The sequence below is a fragment of the Hordeum vulgare genome, chromosome 6H (genome assembly GCF_904849725.1).
Source record: "Hordeum vulgare subsp. vulgare chromosome 6H, MorexV3_pseudomolecules_assembly, whole genome shotgun sequence".
NCBI classification, from domain to species: domain Eukaryota; kingdom Viridiplantae; phylum Streptophyta; class Magnoliopsida; order Poales; family Poaceae; genus Hordeum; species Hordeum vulgare.
In genome coordinates this window covers 447,889,154-447,908,932 of record NC_058523.1, presented here as the reverse complement: position 1 = coordinate 447,908,932, position 19,779 = coordinate 447,889,154, and the positions used below count along the sequence as shown (strand labels likewise).

The 19,779-nt window shown below is 47.2% G+C and overlaps 1 protein-coding gene across 1 annotated transcript; it reads left to right on the top strand.

The window, feature by feature from the left end:
- Positions 1-397: 397 nt before the first annotated feature.
- On the top strand, positions 398-2,162 carry LOC123404195 (BOI-related E3 ubiquitin-protein ligase 1-like). The gene is made up of 4 exons (XM_045098110.1): positions 398-609; positions 727-863; positions 971-1,296; positions 1,389-2,162. The coding sequence occupies exons 1-4, from the start codon at positions 563-565 to the stop codon at positions 1,908-1,910; spliced, it is 1,032 nt and encodes a 343-aa protein (XP_044954045.1). The 5' UTR covers positions 398-562; the 3' UTR covers positions 1,911-2,162.
- The last annotated feature ends 17,617 nt before the right edge of the window (positions 2,163-19,779 follow it).

Here is a 19,779-nt window from a genome sequence, read left to right as displayed (position 1 = left end):
ATGTTACTAACTAAATTACTCCCATTATGACCAATCCTATGGATGGATGGATGGATGGAGGTAGTAGCAACAAATACCAAACGCAAAATCATCTGCGAGCACTCCAAAATCGAAAGATTGGATGCGAAGCTACAAGGAAGGAAGGAAGGGGCGCGGGCAAAGAAACGCCTAGGCCATCATTATCGCGAAGCAAAAGCTCGCCAGTAGTAACCAAAACCAGCACCACCCCCATCTTGATCTTAATCTGCTGCATTGACGTCAAGAAATCCTCCATCCCCCGGGATTCTTCTCCTAATTTTAACCACGGCCCCCGAACGCTCGCAATTTTAGGCTGCCCACGTTTTCCGTCTCCCCGTCCGCTCCGCTCCGTTCCATGTGAGAGGTTTTAAGGGGAGCGTGCGAAGTGGGTGCGCGGAATTGGACTCGGCTCACGCTCACGCTCACGCTCAGGCTCCTATTAAAACCACGAGTGGAAGTTTTCTTCTCCGTCACCTCCCGCTTCGCGAACCCACCCCCACCCGTCCGTCGTCCGTTTCTCCTCCTCCTCCTCCTTAACATAACAATGGCTGTGCAGGCCCAGTACCCCTCCCATCTCCTCTTCCACGATAGGTGCGCCTCCTCACGCCCCGCTCAATCCTCCTCCCCATCCTCCTCTTCCGCCACTGCGGCTGTTCGTCTGGTTTGGTTTGGTTTTCGGGTCATCTCATGGCTTCGTCTCCTTTACAGAGGTGACCTGGTGGAGAGGACGGACATGGACCTGCCCAAGCAGCAGCAGCAGCAGCAGCAGCAGCAACAGCAGCAGCTTCATCAGCATCAGCAGCTTGCCGGACTCTCGCCGGCGGTCTACTTTGCCAGTGGCGGAGGTGCGTCTGCCTGCCTCGACGGCCTGATGCCGCCGATTGATTGGCCGCGCGCCCCTACGGTTCACGGATTGTGACGTGGCTTGCTTGGTTGCTTCGGTTTCTTGCAGCGGGCGGGAATCGGAGGAAGCGCGCCAGGGAGGCCATGGCGCCGCCGCCGCCGGCCAAGGAGGAGTATGTCAGCCTGTTCGCGCACCAGCCGGCGCCCTTTTTAAACATGGCGCAGCTCCACGGCAGGGTCGCCTCGTCCCCGTCCCCTGCCCCGGCGACGCGCGTGTCCACGGGCCTCCGCCTCGCATTGGATGAGCAGCAGCAGAGGCAGATCAATTCCTTGTGTTACCCGTCCTCGTCGCCGCCGCTCGTTCCCTTCTCCGACGAGTTCGCCGGGCAGATGAAGCAGCACGGCGAGGAGCTCGACAAATTCGTCCGGGAGCAGGTAATTCATCTTGGCTCCGGCCACGGCACGGCGGTTCGGTTCTCGCCGCGCGCTCGTTTCTTGGCCTCACGTGCCCGTGCGTTGTCCACCAGGGCGAGCAGCTCCGGCGGGCCATCGCCGATCGGATGCGCCACCACAACCGGGCGCTTCTGGTCGCGGCAGACAAGTCGGCCGCGCGCCGGCTACGGGAGAAGGCGTTGGAGGTGGAGCGCGAGGCGCGGCGCGGCGCCGAGCTGGAGGAGCGGCTCGCGCGGCTACGGAACGAGGCGGCGGCGTGGCAGGCCAAGGCGCTCTCGGAGCAGGCCACCGCGGTCACCCTTCACGCGCAGCTCCAGCAGGCCGCCTCCGCGGCGCGGGCGTCCTGCGAGGAGCTCGCCGGCGGCGACGCCGGCCCCGCCGAATCGTGCTCGTCGGCGTACGTAGACCCTCGCCGCACCGGGCCTGAGCGCGCGTGCCACAGCTGCCACCTCGGGGCGGCCACGGTGGTGCTCCTCCCGTGCAGACACCTGAGCCTCTGCCGCGACTGCTTCGCCGCCGGCGACATGGACGTGGCCCTGGCGTGCCCAGTATGCCATTGCGTGAGGACCGGCAGCGTGGAGGCCATCCTTTGCTGACAGAGCGAGCTGTGGGCATCCCATCCCGATCGTCCGTCCATCCGGTGCCGTGAGTGCTCCGAGCAATGCGAAAGGCATCATAGCTTGTTCCGGCGAACGGAAAATAGTCCTAAAATGGAAACTTAGATTCTTTCTTTCTTTCTTCCTTCCTTCAAGTTTCTGTTCATAGTTTTTTTTTTACTGCCGAGGATTTACCCCTCGCCGTGTCCTCTAGGAGAAATTCAATTGATATAAGTTGATTGTTAATGTTAATACTTTCCCGGCCCGTCATCAAGTGCAAAGGTGTGATTGAATGCTTATAGTTAAGCGTTCTTTCTCCGATCATATTACCAGTGCTGGTAATGCTGTGCTGTACTGTACTGTACTGTAGGAGAGGAGGAGGGTTGCTTTGCTTGTGATGCTCTCTTTGAAACAGAAGCGAGGAATTAGCGGAGCACCAAACCCGGCCGGTATCGGCATTAACAAGTGACGATCGATCGATCGCGACCACCGCGCTGCTCGCATGACGCGCATTTGCTGCCCGCGTCGTTGCCGGAATCCCGCGCAAAACGCGACATCTCTGCACCGCATGCACCCCCACCGGCGCCGGCGGGGTTAGGAGAGGCGCGCGTCCTGTGCCGTGCTTCATGATTCGGCCGTTTCGGCGTGGGCGCCTGCCTCCTCGGTTGTATACTTGTACTGTATGTTGGTAATTTTTACGGGCTGTGGTTCTGTGGAGAAGAGTTTGGGAGAGGCACGCGCGAGCGGCAACGTCAGAAAGAAAGAAGAAAAGCCACTAGGGATAGGGAAATATGTTACCGGCACGGCGGCGGTCGGCGGAATGAGCGGCGCAGGAGGCCGGCCGGCCGGCAACGGCAGCAGGCGCAGGCGCAGGCACGCGCGCCCCGAGCGGTTGAAAATTGCCGCGCACGGCGCTGTCCCCGCATAGTAGTGATAGCCGCGGGTGGTGGGTCCGTTTTTTCTCTTGGAAAGTGGGGCTGGGCTGGCAGCCACGCCACGGCACGGGGCGCCATCCCTCCCGTTATGCCCGCCGCGCAACGTCCGACTCCGGCCGTTTGTTTACCGCCGGCCACGCCACTTTTACTTTGATGAAAAAAAGAGAGAGGAAAGCCATCGTCGCTGTTATCCCGGCGATCTTCACGTATCTCTGACGCCGTTTTACGGCTAAGCCCGCCGGCCGCTTTATGGACGGACGGTGACAAGGCGCCAAAGCTGATGCTGTACAGGCCGTGGAGAGCGCGCCAGTGCATAAATGAGTGGAGCCCTAATCGGGTTGGTAAAAGCAAAGTAAAGTTTAATTAAATTAGGCCGTCCAAACCACTCGACACCGGTACTCATCCAGTACAGAGCGGTACTACCGCCACCATCATCTGTATGTGCCGGTGGACGGTGGTGATCGAGTACGTACGTACGTACGCACGCACGCGCCCATAAAGAGCCCGCCCGTATCGGTATTCAATTACATCGCTCCGTCCGTTGGGACCGTATCGGCCGGTGATGCTGTTGCGATGGCCATACCATGCCATGGCATGCCCAGTACGGACGCAGATCGCAGTGCCGCCGTGCGCTGCGGCGATGACCAGCGCAACACGCCTTGCCTGTGAGTCGTCTCATGACTGCTGCTACTGCTGCGGCGTGAGGCGTGAGGGTGAGGTGAGTGACCACGCTCACGCTCATGGTGCGCGCCCCAATTGATTGTTAACCCCCGGCCGTCAGGCGGCAACATGTGCCACGGTCGCGACCACATAGCCGTTGCGACGAAAGCCGGCCGAACGAACGAACGAACCATCCATCTTCAGGATCGCTGGGAATCCGTGCCTGCTAGTACTGCTACCACGACTAGCCGGCCACCACCACCACCACCACCGCTCCAAATAAAATCTGAATCGAACCGATTCGATTCTTCACGGGCTTTTGTTACTGCGAGGCGGTCGCTGTTATTACGGCGTCAAATCTGATGCGATTTCCACGGGCTTAACTCGATCGGCCATCCGTATCGACGTCCTGTGATGACATGATGCGTTTTTTCTAATCTGACCGCGTGTTCTGGTGCACTGCACCGTTCCGCGTTTCCGTGCCCGGGCATCGTATCCGCTGATTCAGGGGGAGAAAGGGATGCTTCTTCTTCTGCTCGACAAAATAATTTGGACGCCGAGGTCAGGCGGATTGGAAATCTCGATGCTTAAAGGAAAAAAGGATCGGCTCGCCGATGGTATTTGTAATCAATGCGCGTGTCAACCCGATGCATATCTTCCTGTGGCCAATCAAAGTAAATACAGTAAGTTTTTTCCTACGCGGAAGGGTTCGTTGACTCTTGAACTAGTGTCGTTCTAGAGTACGCAGAGCCGGTGAACATGTATCAGAGAAAGAGTAAAGGACTTAAATATGAAGCGGCGCCGCACATAAGTTTTTCCATGGATGGCTTTCTTCCATCAATTATTTGCATGCATGCAACATTGCACAAACATGACATCATTAAATATTTTTTTCTTATAATGCATTTAAAAAGGTTTATCTTTCAAACCGTTATCTCAATTAATGATCCGCTTTCATCATTGACTTTTTCGCGACGAGATCTTTAAAACTAGATCCCATGTCGCTACGTTTCGATAACATTTATTTTCATCGGTACTTGCCAGATTATTATCTCTTACTTGTCGCATTATTTGTCACATAGTTTTCACATTAAATCAACTTGATTATCAGGCTTATAAATGTCGATATACCCCACTAAAAAACTTGATTCATTGTACTGTGCTAGTTCATGCATTTACTTGTTTATTGTTAGTGCTCTAATACCCACTTTTAGCTTCACATAACATTGCAATGCTTCACAAGTATAAAATTATTGCCCTGATAATTATGCATAATTTTTATGACAACTATACACTCATAAGATGACAACTATGATGACATAAATGTGGCAACTAGGAACGGCGATTTTTTTTTTAATAAAATATGTCAACATGAGATCTTATTTTAAAGGTCTCGTTGAGACGGACCTAACGGTGAAGACGGATCTCCAATCAAATTATTAATCTGTGAGATAAATCATTTCTAAAATTCAAAAAGGCATTTAATGCGATGATGTAAGCATGTGGTGAAAGATTTTTGCATGCGCATGAAGCCGCTGCATGAGAAAGCTATGATGCGGCGCTTCTCTTTATAATTTCCCAAGGGTAAATATTGCAGTGTGATCCGTGGTGTATTTTTAGCTTTAGAATAAATGGTATGAGTACTGATTTTGTTTGAAAGGAAAAGGTGCAATGGCAGATAAACAAGACTCCAGTTTTAGCTGAGAAAGTGAGAATCAATCTTCTTCCTCAACAAGTATTGGTCTTTTGACCCTAAAAAGAAGTAGTATTGGTCTTTGAGACCAGTCTCCCTTCTTTTCACTATGAATCGATATTTTGCCATAACACAAATGATAATCGAGTACCATGCAATTCTCTGCTCTAGTAGTATCTTTTTTTCTATTAAAAAAAGGGTTAATTATCCCTTTGCCATCAGTGGTGTCTCTGTGTTCATTTCGCCCTCTGTTACGAATCGTGTTCAGTTTTGCCCCTAGTCTGTCCGCACCGATTCGTTCCGTGAAAATTGCCGTCTTCGTCAGGTCAACCTTTTGACTCGGTCCTTACAGGTGGGACCAGGCGACAGAGACGCGCTAGACGATCAGACCGTTGCACGCGTGGCTTGTGGGACCCAGCAAATATCTGTTGAGCAGAGAGCCGTTGCGGGTGTGCGATATAAGCAGGCGACAGAGAGCGGCGGTGACCACGACGACGGAGAGAGCACGACGATGACCACGGCAACAGAGAGCGCCAGTGGGAAGATAGATGTGGAGGGCGCGGCGGCGTTGAGATCTCCTTCGACTCCGAGCTCGATGTCTTCTTCAAGCTCACGCAGCACCTCGCGGATGCAGAGCCCGGCACACGTGGAGATGCCGATCTTCGTCTGTCCGCGGTGCCGGGCGGGCGTTGATCAGAGGGTTTCTCACGCACCGAAGAACCATAATCGTCCGTTCTACGTGTGCGGCGAGAATAGGGTAAGAATCGGGGCAATTGCACTATTTTCGTGGTTGGGATCTTTAAGCAATGGGTTGATCTGTTTGGCGTTCATGCAGGTGAAATGTTTTTTTCTTTGGGTCGATGCTCTGGTCAAGACTCTGATGAATGAACTGCAAGAAGAGCATGAAGAATGGTTGCCCATGCTGCCACGAACGGCAGTGGCCGCAACACGAGCTCCGGAAGAAGAGACGGAGGGCGAAGCACGCAATGAGAAAGAGCTAGCTGTTGAGCTTAGGATGTTGAAGAAGAAGGTTAGGAAGCTTGAAGATCAAGCACAAATGCATATTTGCAATTACTTTTGGACATTTGTAGGTATGGTAATTGCAGTGGATGTAATGTTGAAATTGTATGGAAAGGCATGAATTAGGACCCCACGAATTATGAAGGAATTTGTAAGTTTGAAATTGTATGAGAAGTTCACCTTGTTTAAAAGTTTGGTCAAAGTTGTTTCCATGTTGAAAAAAGGGAAAAGAAATGACCAACATTTAAATATGTTGAAAAAGGGAGAAGAAATGAGAAATTCAGAAACTTTGATCAATGAAATGGAAATCACCTCTCTGCTCTGCCTTTATGTAAAAAAAAGTTTTCTGTGTGGGCCAAATTCAGAGCGGAGAGCCAAGTGCCGTCTAGGGTAATGGGCCAACTGCATTCAATTAGGCCCATTCGGGGGTGAGCAAATGAGATCTCTTGCGTGTTTTTCTGTTTTCTGTTCTGATTTAGTTTAGGCAGTAAAACCCTTTATTTAATGTTGAAGCTAATTGAATTATTTCAGAGCCAAACAATTAAGTTTAGATTTTTTTAGAGCTGTTAACTCCAATTCAAATACATCGTGATTTAAATGAAAGACTAAAATGTCATGGATAATGTGTGTGAGCTTTGGTAGAGGTTTACAAAGACTAAAATGTCATGGAAAATGTGCGTGAGCTCTGGTAGAGGTTTACACATGGTGCCAAAATCAATGGACATTTTTTAAGGGAATTACATTAAGAAAAAAATAATTTGTCTAAAAAAATGAAGGGTTGAAAGTGCACAAAAAATTGATGCGGCTGGGACTCGAACCCAGGACCAGATGGGTTTGTGGCATTTAGGGCTGCACTTGTAACCACTAGGGTAGATGGAAAGACTTTGACATGGCTAAGGAAAGAAGCTATACATAATGAGACCGTGACTTGGTTTATGGTTTAAAAACGCATGTTTGTATTGAATGTTTGCACACGCGTGAGAGTCATTTTCCTTTGTTTTGCACTGAACTTTTGGAGGGTTGGAAACATATGTTTGCACTGCCACACGATTCTGGTTAGAGTGGCACTTGGTTTAGGGTTTAAAGGGAATAAATGTGCATGTTAGTTCATGACTTGGTTTAGGAAAGCAATGATATCTTTGGACACGAACATTTTTGAACACACATAATAACTTAGATACTCCCTCCGGTCCGGTGTATTGGGCTCGCTAGGAGAGTCATCGCGACCAAGGCAACAACTTATTGGACGTTAAAATTGGTCCTCTGCCGATTTTTCCTTCAATCATCGCTCGAATTTCTAACGTTTAACAACATATTTAATATCCGGGTTAATTAGGCCATGCGAACGGTCAAAGAAGGCCTAGAGCGAAAAGTCTTCCCACGTGAGCTGGATATGTTCAACCAATCATGGAAGATCCAACCGATCATGCATTGGTTTGTTACACGAGCTTTTCCACTCCGTGCATGCAAATCCTTTTCACACATGTGCATGCAAACAGGTTTCCACCGAGCGTAATGGTTGTGGAGGAGTAACTCATGAGGACTAACTAGCAATTAATTACCCAAACGGGCCTTAGTCCTATTGTAAAACGGAACAAACAGATTTTGATAAGGAGCCCTACACACCGGACCAGAGGGAGTAGATAAGATGCAACCCATCGTACCATTACATAGATGGGTACCCTACATAGATAGATAAGTTCAGGGACACAACACGACACGACACGGCACACACGACATGGAAAAGCAACAAAATAAAAACGATAAAACTAAAACATGACGAGCTTGATGAACAACTTCACTCTAGGCTCGCACCCCTTCTTGAACATCTTCATCTTGACCTTTCTTCCACCTTGGCCGCACCCCTTCAACACCATCTTTAACTTCACTCCTCCTCGTCATTGTAGGAAAGGGAGTGCATCTGATTTTCGGTGGGGAAGATGCACTCGTAGTTGGTGAAGATGTTGTACACCGTGAAGAAGATGGACTCACAACTGCACCAATACACTTGGCCGAGGAGCTCGCGCACGTCAAACTGGTTGGCGAAGATGACCGTGAGAAGTAGGAGGGTGCCGGCGCGGTCATGAACCTCGTTGAGGGTGAACATCCTAGGCGAGCCCCGTGGAAGGTGGGCATAGCCGGCTGTGAGGAAGGTGCGAGTGAGCTCGACGGACCCCCTCCACGTGGAAGTCACCCACACACGAAGCTCCCTCTCCACGAGCACGCTCGGTGGGTAGCGCAGCTCCGGCACGATAGGCGAATGAAGGAAGGTCGGCCCGTGATGACCCACAAGTGTAGGGAATCTATCGTAGTCCTTTCGATAAGTAAGAGTGTCGAACCCAACGAGGAGCAGAAGGATCTGACAAATGGTTTTCAGCAAGGTATTCTCTGCAAGCACATAAATTATCGATAACAGATAGTTGTGTGATAAGATGATTCGTAGCAAGTAGCAAGTAACAATAGTAACAAAGGTGCAGCAAGATGGCCCAATCTCTTTTGTAGCAAGGGACAAGCCTGGACAAACTCTTATAGGAGGTAAAGCGCTCCCGAGGGCACATGGGAATTTGTGTCAAGCTAGTTTTCATCATGTTCATATGATTCGCATTCGCTACTTTGATAGTTTGATATGTGGGTGGACCGGTGCTTGGGTGCTGCCCTTACTTGGACAAACATCCCACTTATGATTAACCCTCTCGCAAGAATCCGCAAATACGAAAGAAGAATTAAGACAAAGTCTAACCATAGCATTAAACTAGTGGATCCAAATCAGCCCCTTACGAAGCAACACATAAACTAGGGTTTAAGCTTCTGTCACTCTAGCAACCCATAATCTACTTATTATTTCCCAATGCCTTCCTCTAGGACCAAATAATGATGAAGTATTATGTAGTCGACGTTCACATAACATCACTAGAGGAGAGACAACATACAACACATCAAAATATCGAACGAATACCAAATTCACATGACTACTTATAGCAAGACTTATCCCATGTCCTCGGGAATGAAAGTAACTACTCACAAAGCATAATTATATTCATGACCAGAGAGGTATTGAATATCATCAAGGATGTGAACATATAATCTTCCACCGAGTAATCCAACTAGCATCAACTACAAACAGTAATTAACACTACTAGCAACCATACAAGTACCAATCGGAGTCGCGAGACGGAGATTGGTTACAAGAGATGAACTAGGGTTTGGAGATGAGATGGTGCTGATGAAGATGTTGATGGTGATGAGTCCCCTCTGATGAGAGGAGTGTTGGTGATGACGATGGCGACGATTTCCCCCTACGGGAGGGAAGTTTCCCCGACAGGACGACCCTGCCGGAGTCTAGATTGGTTCTGCTCAAGTTCCGCCTCGTGGCGGCGGCGATTCCTCCCGAAAGCCTCCTCTTGATTTTTTCTGGAACGAAACCCTCCTTATAGCAAACGATGCGATCCAGAGGGGCAACAGGTGGCCCACAAGCCACCTAGGCGCGACTAGGGGGGTAGGCCGCGCCTCGCAGGCTTGTGGCCTGCTGGTGGCTCCCCTGTGGTACTTCTTCCGTCCAGTATTTTTTATAAATTCCAAAATAATTGCTCGTTGATTTTCACGGCTTTTGGAGTTGCGCAGAATAGGTATCTCAAACTTGCTCCTTTTTCAGACCAGAATTCCAGCTGCCCGCATTCTCCCTCTTCATGTAAACCTTATAAAATAAGAGAGAAAAGGCATAAGTATTGTACCGTGAAGTGTAATAACAACCCATAAAGCGATAAATATCATCATAAAAGCATGATGCAAAATGGACGTATCGGCCCGTTGTACTGCATTTTCACTTGGTGCTTGGGGTTTTCGGAGAGGATGGAGGGCTCGGTCGCTTTGGTGTTTGAAGTTGGAGAGAATGGATCTGGCTTGGGTGGTGAGTGGGAGAGGAAGAGAGGCATATAAATAGGCGTGTGGGTGGGAGAGGAAGAAAGAAGGGATGAGAACGGTGCGTGTGTGAATCCGGACGCGTGTGTATATCACCCTTAAGTTTTTGCACATGAACGAAGGGGCGATGGGGCGCGTGCGTGCATCTGAATTGCTGCAAGGAAACAATAGGGTTGTTGTTAGACCGGGTGCGTGCATCTGAATCGCCGCGTAACTGAATCACTCTCGTAATGTGAATCAATACGTGCATGGCCACGTCGCTCGCCTCTCTCGCATGCATGCACGTCCGCCTCCCGCGCATGCATTCCCACGTCGCCGCCTTTCACATGCATGCAGGCCTAGAAAGGCTGAAATATAACGCTCTCAGGCCCGGACAGCGAGACGGCCCAACGGTCCATCCAGCACGCCCTATACGTGTTGAAAAAAAAACGCACAGCTAATCAGATTGCATCTCGCGGATCGTCCCCCTTCTCCCCGCAGATTCCTTCTAGAAGGGTTAGATCGATGGTTCTTGATCGCTGCTAGGGTTAGATGGACGGTCCTTGTTCAACGCTAGGGTTAGCGGGGTTTGGGAGGGGTTTTGAGCAATAAAAGATAGGTTTGACCAGATTTCAAATGAGCATAATTAATTAAATAAAAAACAGAAAAATGAAAACCTACACACATAGTCCTCTTATGTCATATACTAACGATTTAAGTTGATAAACAAGGTCTGCATACATTTAAACGATAAGTCCATGTGTCTTATGTGATATCTCAAATATCTCAAACTCTCTTGTATGAAGTAAAGAGAAGTGTTTTGGGGAAATGAACATGAAAAATTCAAAAACCTCACCACAACTTCATTTTGGAGTGCTAAGAAGGATCGAGGCTTAGTTTTTCATTTTGATGTTTTAGAGTTGTTTAAATCTTGGTCAAAGTTAGGTTTGACCATAATTCAAATGAGCAAAACAAAATTCAAAAAAATCAAAAAAAGGAAAAACCATCGCACATAGTGTGTGTATATAGAATATATGTGTAGGAAAGTTATTTGGCTAATTTAAACAAGGTCGAAAAAACCTTGCTTAGAAATGAGGTCGTTTACCCTACCTTTGGAGCTTTTTTTAGCACATTTTTCATGAATACGAGTTTACCCTACCTTTGGAGCTTTTTTAGCACATTTTTCATGAATACGAGTTTACCCTACCAAAGTTTCAAAAAAATTGCAACATCCAAATAGCGTGTCAAATTTGGAGTTCCAACATAGGACATCATTTAAACATAGTTCTAACATAGGTCCAACATCATTCAAAAGAAATACAACATTATTCATAAACCCTATTCATAATGTTTCATAATGACTCATAAATAGCGTTGGGGCTTCTGTTTGACCCTTGAGCTTCTTGCCATCACTTTGCTCCTCGTGCACCTTGTGCTCATTGCTTCTTCTCTTCTCCTCTTGGTTGTCGGTACCTTGCGCGTCTTCTTCAAACCTACCGCAGAGCTGTACAAAACATAAAGGATGATGAAATCATGTCAAGTGATAAATGTACAGTAGTATTTGTAAGATTTACATACCTAGCAGAACTCACAACAACAGAAGGTTGGTCACCATTTGGAGCCTCACTTGGATCACCATTTGGAGCCTCGCTTGAATCATCATTTGGAGGATATTTTGGATCATCATCAAAATCAGGCGGCTGTTGACCATCATCATTTGAAACCTCGTCAAAATCCTCATCTGATGGAACCGAGTGTTGACCATCATTTTCATCATCTATTGCGGCAACGGGCTGCAGACCAACATTTTCATCGAAGCCTTCCTCGAAACACTCTACGAACGCTGGATCTACTGTGTTATCACAATACTTACCGAAATGACCAGACCCACCACACCTTGTGCACTTACTCTTCCTCGCTCCAATTCCAGCTCCTTTGCTGCGAGGTCTGATTCTACTCTTCCTTGGTCTACGTGCTCTCTTCAGAACTGGAGCGCAAAGCTTGAATCCAGGGTCCACTATGTTCTATTGTTGTTTTCCCTCCATAGTAGGCAAGGCATATGCATATATGGCTTTGAACCTTGCAACAGAGTAGTAATCATGCACATAATGTTGTATGTTCCCTGCTGGACCTGGGAGAGAAGTGATGAAAAACAAGGCATGAATGCATGGCAAACCCAGTTATCTGCCATTGCCTACAACTGCAAGTTCTAGCTTCTAAATCCACGGGATATCTCCATTCCCTCTTCTCTTTATCCAAATATGATATCGCTATTGTGGTACCCGAGCAAAGAGTCATGTTCATTTCCAAGCCTGTTGTTTTTCTGGTTCAGTTCATTCATCACGACACGGATGGTAATGTGGCCCATGAATTTTGCCTCTGCTATTCCTGCACGACAATGAAATTTCTGCATGTATTCTATCCTTATCTTGTCAAGCAAATCCACCACAAAATGACCCTTTAGTTTCCGGATCGTTGAGTTAAAAGACTCTGCTAGATTATTGTGCACATAGTCAACTTTGCTCAGTTCACTGAATTGGCTTCTGGCCCATAAGTTGGAGTGGTGTGTTTCCAAGTATTCCTTCACTTTGGATTTGTGTATAACTGCCTCAAGTAGAAGTTGTGCTTCTTCACACTGCAAGTCAAAGATGCTGACCATATATTGTGGGTATACACCTTTCCTTTGAATTTCTTCATAAATTTGCAGCAAGGTGACGCATGCATTCCCCATGCTCTGCTCCACGGAACGCATTGTCCACGACCACTTCTAAACCTTTGCAAGCATGTGTATGAATTACCAACCCATTGGGATGTGCAATAGCCTGGCGTAGATTATGCAAAAACCAAGTCCATCTCTCCTCAGACTCTGTCTCCAACACATCGTACGCAACTGGAAATACGAAACTGTGTGCATCAACTGCACAAGCTCCTACTAACTGTCCTTTAAACCTCCGTGTGATAAAAGTAGCATCAATAGCCAAATAAGGCCCGCAGCCTGCCAGAAAACCCAGGCGACAAGCCTCAAAGCAGACAAAAAACCTCCTAAAGCATTCCTTGGTCTTTGTCGCTCCCCTGAATGTGTAATCCACGACGCGGTGGTCAATATCTATAGTACTACCTGGGTTGATCCTCTCCACTTCACCTTTGAATGAATACAACAATTGAAAACTTTCCCGCCAGTTACCATAAATAGAATCCATACCATGTTGTTTACCATTGAATAACCTCATGTATGGTAAATCTATCTTGAACTTGTCTTTGATGTTCTTCTGCAATTCCTTTGGACCCACTTGCTGGTTTTCTTTCACCCACTTCTTTACTTCTTCTGCCACCCATCTTGACTTGGCTCTACTGATTGTATCCTTCCTAAGGGTTGATTCCTGGCATGTGTGCTTAAAAGGGTTCACTTTGACCTGAACATTCGTGTTATTTTGCATTTTAGATGCGAGCATCCTCCATGGACAACCCTCAGTCGGACAGTGCACTCTGTAACATACTTGATCGCTCTTGTCAACTTTGAAAGTACATTCTACCTTGATGCATTATGTCACAAGTGCATTTCTACACTCACACATGGATGCAAAAACAGTACCTTCTTCCATATGAGGGTTCAAAGGGTCCCATTCAACAGCTACAAGGTCTTCGTCCTCACCCATCACGTCATCATCCACACGGACAACATTGTCATCCTCATATTGGTTTTCAGCCCGAGGTGCCCATCGTAAATTCTGAATAACATCAGAATATAGCTTCTCTTCATCAACCCCAGCATTGTAGGCATTAGGCTCCACTTCAAGGGGGACCCTACTACCGGTGCCCACGCTTGTCGAGCCACCATGTCACCGTGCACTAACTGAACCGTTCTGGCTAGAGATGCCATTACGACGAGTTGGTTCTGCCCGAGAAGGTGCACCCGCCATCCTAGGTCCAAATGTGTGCTCAAGCACATTAATTTGCAGCCTCACATGAAAATTCTCTTTCTCCTTATGCCTAGAAAACATGGTAGCCAGCTTTTCATCATTACTAACTGTCACCCATTTCTTTTCCCCATTATAGTATTTGTATTCCACTGCATCAAGCAAACCCCGAGGATATTGGCTGCAAATTACCTCCCCAAATTGTTTGAAACTCCAATTATAAGCCATTGGCAACCGATAATTGAAACATCCTTGGAATTTCTTCTTATTCGTTGCATTCAACATGTAGCGGTCCCTTGTAATGTGCACCAAGAAAGCAAACCACAACTCCATCCTAACCGACAAAAACAGAGACGCAATCAGCACACCATTAGCTAAACTAACCGGGCAAAGCAACTCGAATCAACTATTGAAATGCACAACTAAGTTCAATCTAAACAGGAGGCGTGACTTACCCATCGGGAACCTAGTCGTGGACGCGACAGATCTCCGACCCGATGCCTGCCTCGCCAAATACTCCGGGGTCGCCGCTGCTCGCCATTTCGCCCTGGGGTTCACCCTCGTACTTCCTGTGTGTGCACCAGCCCCCCACCTATTAACGCTCCGGCCGGGCGCACGGAAGGAGGCCACACCACGCATCGAGTAGGTGGCGGGCGCCCCACCCGTGGCGTCACAGGAAGGTTGTGGGCGGAGCAGGACGGCCGCGGTCGTGGCCGCGACAGCGCAACTGGTGGCGGCGGCGTAGATGGTGGCGACGACGTAGGACGGCCGACGGGCGGACGGGACAGAGTGGCGTCGAGTGGCCAGGTTAGAACCCTAGGATTGATTTGGGGACATTGTTGCACGATCTCACATGTGAGCTCCGTACCCACGTCCACGTGGTCCCACATGTAAGATTCGGACCCACTACCACTAATGCCGGCGGACGGAATGGACTCAAAACTGTATGTCTGGCCTCATCATAGTTGTTGCGCACATACTTGGGGCAAAACTAAGCACGATTCGCAACTGAGGGCAAAACTAAGGAAATGGACACCACTGAGGGCAAAAGGATAATTAACCCTAAAAAGAACCACCCCCTCCATCATCGGGGATTCACTTTATCAAATCTCAACTTAATTAAACAAGGGAATTGTTTTTAGCCGGCATTGGTCCATTTCGTGCCGTCTAATGTGATTAGATCAAGCGTCTCGCATCTCGTCTCGCACCCTTATCCCCTCGTACAAATTTCTGGTCACACGTGATCTTCCGACTCTATCTCGAGCTACCGTGCGCTTATGCTTCTTTCGATTCCATCACTGCTGCGGCGAGCAGTACGGGTGAGCGAGCGGCAACGACACGCGGCCCCGGCGAGGCCGCCGTCTACCCCGCATCAACGGCGAGCTGCGACGACGTGCTGGCATGGGTGCATAGACCCGACGAGTGGCGACAGCCACCGGCCCAATCGAACGATGCCCGGCCCCGGCGAGGCAACCGTCTACCCCGCATCGACGGCGAGCTAGAACGGGCGCACATACCGGACGAGCGACGACGGCCATCGGCCCCGGCGAGGTTACCGTTTCCCTTGTCCCCGCGAGCACAACCACCTCTTTTCCCAGTCCCGGCGGACGAGCTACATAACTGCGACAGTGAGGCACACCCGTGACACAGGGATGCTGGAACCAACATTGTTTTTTGCTACATGCTTCAACCAACATCACATTTTGCTACAACCGGCGTCGCTATCTGCTACCACCTGTGTCGCATTTTGCTACATCGCACATGGCTTCGTGACTTTTGCTTCAACCTGCAACGAAAGAAGCTACATCAGATGACGTGATTTGCTGCAATGGCCATAGCGAAGTTTATGATGGTGACAGCGGCGCTGCGATTTTTGTTGCAACTGGAAGTAGAAAAAGCTACACGAGTTGTCAATTTTGCTACAACCAGCAACGGAAAAAGCTACAACCTCTTGTCGACGGAGCATCAGTGCTCGCCAGTCACCACGATCATCCATCGATTTTGCTACAACCAGTGTTGAAATTTGCTAGAAGCGTTGTCATGTCGTGCTACATCCAGCACATAAAATTGCTATATCCGTTGATGGAAAAAAGCTTCATGTGGGAGGAAAATAGCTTCAATCGTCATGAAAAGAGCTTCAAGCGACATGGAAATAAGCTCCAATTGATACGGCATGCCGGCGATGATGGGAGCGGTGACACCGAGGAGCTGCGGGCCGATGGCATGGCGGTGCTTCATCCCAGATGGGAAAAAGTTTCAAGCAACACGAGGAGCTGCAATCGAGAGGGCGCAACTGTTTCATGGTAGAGCCAGGGACGAGAGCGGTCGACGAGGAGGACAGCTGCCGAGGCGTCGACCGGCGACGAGGACGCTGTAGTGGTGCTTCAAGCGTGGGGCGAAGTGTCGACGTCGCGCTCGGGACGTTGACTCGCGAGAAGGATGAAGCCATGGAACAAATCTAACATTCTTTAATCGTTGCATCGTGCGGGTGAGACTAGACCGGCTCAACAATTGGGCCGGCATGCCGGCGTATAATATTGCCCATTAAAAAATAAACAGTGTTTCTTTTCCTGTTAGAAGTGTTCATCGATCGATTACTCCTCTTAACCATGCCATCCGGTCTTCTTAACCATGCCATATTTGACCACATCTTTTCAGTATGCCGCTTAATCATATTAATTTACTCATTATCTTTTGCATCAGTTTCATCTTAATTTACTTACCAAATTTCTTATGAAACAAGAAGATAAATCACGATCAGGATTTGATAAATGTTTATTTAGAAAATCACATTAGTAGTGGGCACATAAATCATGAGCGAACGTATTGGCATATTTATATCGCATTACGATGCACGAGCATCGTCCTAGTCAGCTTACAAATAGGTTATATGAAATGACCAACAAAAAATGATCAACGGTGTGATAAAATACACCTACGACTAAGTAACCAATCTTCCACAATGAACACCTCGAGGAAGATAGTAAATAGTTGCGTCGTCGTCGTCTAGTCCAACCTCAAAACAGAACAAGGATTTTTTTAGGGATTCGAGTTTCAACAATTGTAGGTACGGGCATCAGCAAAGAAAACATCTTCAACAAGGAGATGAGAGAAAAAAAACCCGAACATTCACAAAACCCGGAGGAGATATGGCCTAGAGGCAATAACAACTCTTGTTATTTATCTCTAAGTTTGTAATTAATGTTTGTGTTCTATGCTATCAATGTTATGGTCCATGAGCCCGTATATCCATAAAGGATCAGAGCAAAACTCATTTGCATGTGTGGAATAATAAACGGTAAAATATATTTCTAGTCACGCCTCTATGACTAGCTCAAGTGATGCATGATGGTCATGTTTTTTTGATCATGTGCATGGCTATACCAACAACTTTGAAGATACACATGTTAGAAGGACACTTATGTCAAATTGACGAGATTAATGTTATGTTGTGAGATATTTTCATCACAAGTTAAAGGCTATAACACATAGATAGTTAGCGCTTTCATAATACATTTAGACCATGAGAGTATTGAGTTCTAAACTTCGGGGTTAGTTAAACCTCATTCGTAACATGGTGGCTATTAGGACTAATTTCCGGTTCATGAGAAAATATGACAAGGAACTTATAGCTCAAAATTGGAATTTGCTCCTCCGACGATGGAGGGATATTCTTAGGGCCCTCTCGATGTTATGGTATCAGTCATCATCTCGCCAGACACGGTGTGATTTAATCACAAGGATACTGAAACGTGGTAACGAGAAAGAGAAGAAAAACGATAACGAGGAAACTATCATAGTGAATACGTTGTTGATCCACATAGATGCCACTAAATCTCATCTGGGGTATGTGTAGCATATTACAAAGCAACAGGAACAACATTCGGAACCTAGAGATTCCCTCAATTATTTATCCGTGTAGGTATAGGGATCAATATGGATGTCCTCGGTTCCGCTATTCATCATTTATGAGGAAATGTTCTGGTCATGTCTATAATTCACCGACCTACAAGGTCACACACTTAAGGGTCATTTGTTTGCTAAGTAGTAGACACGGAGTCAGAAAGGTTGTTGCCCAAAAATTCAGAGTGGCGAAATATTTGAATTTCCAAAAAATGTTTGCGTTTACAGAACACTCCTCCCCCCAAAAAATTCTCATGCATTATATATATTATTTATCTTGTTCTTATTTAGAAATAAAATGGGTGTTAGAGTATCCAAGGCAGCGACCATGCACCCACATTGTCCAAACTAGGCGTCGCTTCGCTGACGCATATGCTATGTCATGTAATCATGCTACAATATGTGCATCCGCAATTTGACCTTCGATTAACCATGGAAGCTCCATGTTAAAGTAGTTTCCATTGTGTTGATGCCCTCACCTTTGTTTGTTGAATATCCATCTAGTTGTTATTCAAAGATCCGTCATCAAGCTGGTAATTATAATATGAGTCCACACCGCAAGGTTTAATCAAGGTTCTAGCCTTAATGGTTGGACCCAACAATAACAAGCTTGTTTCATATCCTTGGGTTTTTAGGTTAACTAGGTGTATTCATTATAGATCATACATTGTTAGTCCCGAATCCACTCGTAGACACGATAAAGAGCCAACCATAACGCAACTGATAAATCACTTTGCAAACAAAAAGCCACAAGAAAGGCAAAACCTTTGAGGGACCAAAAAGAAAAACAACCAATAGTTACCGTCGTGTATGTCATCATTGCCGCATCTATGGCTCACATAATGGAGATGCCAAGATGCCTAAGATAGAAGAAATGCCAAAAGAGACAAAGCTACATTGTGAGCCCATGAAATAGGCGCTGTGAGGCCCAAGGCCTTGTGGTCTGTCATGTGTGGATCATCCCTCACGCTCTTCAGCGCGCCGCTGTGTCGTACTCATCTAACATTGTGGGGAAGACTTAAAGAAGCTTTCCCCTCGACCGCCTATAAATTGTTAAACCGATTATTTTCCGCACCGGGTTGATGTTGTCGTGCTCGAATGAGAAAGTACCAATGCCCTCGTTGCATCCGAACATAGCCACTAATATCCACTATTGCACTAGGGCAAACATTGTCACGACATCATGATTGTTGAGGAAAACTCTGGCAGACCGCGAGGATGGCAGTGTCGAAGCATAAAGGGCCTCCACAAAGTCGTCATCATTGTTACGTCGATTAGGCATACTTTTCCATGAATCCGAAAGTCTTCGTAATAGCCACTCTATTATGGATGACTTTTAACTAACTCCAAAGTTCATGCCGCAAGCATGAAGTAACTCCATACTCTCATGGGTCCAAGGAATTATGCAAACACTAACTATCTTTGTGTTATAGCCATTAAATTGTGGCGAATATACCTTACATCATACATTAATCTAGCTAGTTAAACACAAGTATTCTTCTAACACGGGTGTCCTTAAATTTGTTAGTATAGTCATGCCCATGATCAGGAAAATGTGTCTATCATGCATAATTTGAACAAGTCCTAGAGGCACAACTAGGAATATATTTTGCCATTTAATATTCCACACATGCATGAGTTCTCCTGTGATCCATTATGGATATACGGGTTCAAGGACCATAACAGTTATAACATATAACATAAACATTAATTATAAACTTGGACATAAGTAACAATAGTTATTATTGCCTTTAGGGCATATATTCTACACCCCCGATTTGCATCAGAATCAATAATCTTGTTAACATAGCTTCCTTGACAACATTAGTGTTCCAGTGCTAGTC

Coding starts and splice junctions, on each gene's coding strand:
- LOC123404195 (XM_045098110.1), top strand. CDS start 563: ATGGCTGTGCAGGCCCAGTACCCCTCCCATCTCCTCTTCCACGATAG. Junction 864..970: donor CTACTTTGCCAGTGGCGGAG/GTGCGTCTGCCT, acceptor GGTTTCTTGCAG/CGGGCGGGAATCGGAGGAAG. Junction 1,297..1,388: donor ACAAATTCGTCCGGGAGCAG/GTAATTCATCTT, acceptor GTTGTCCACCAG/GGCGAGCAGCTCCGGCGGGC.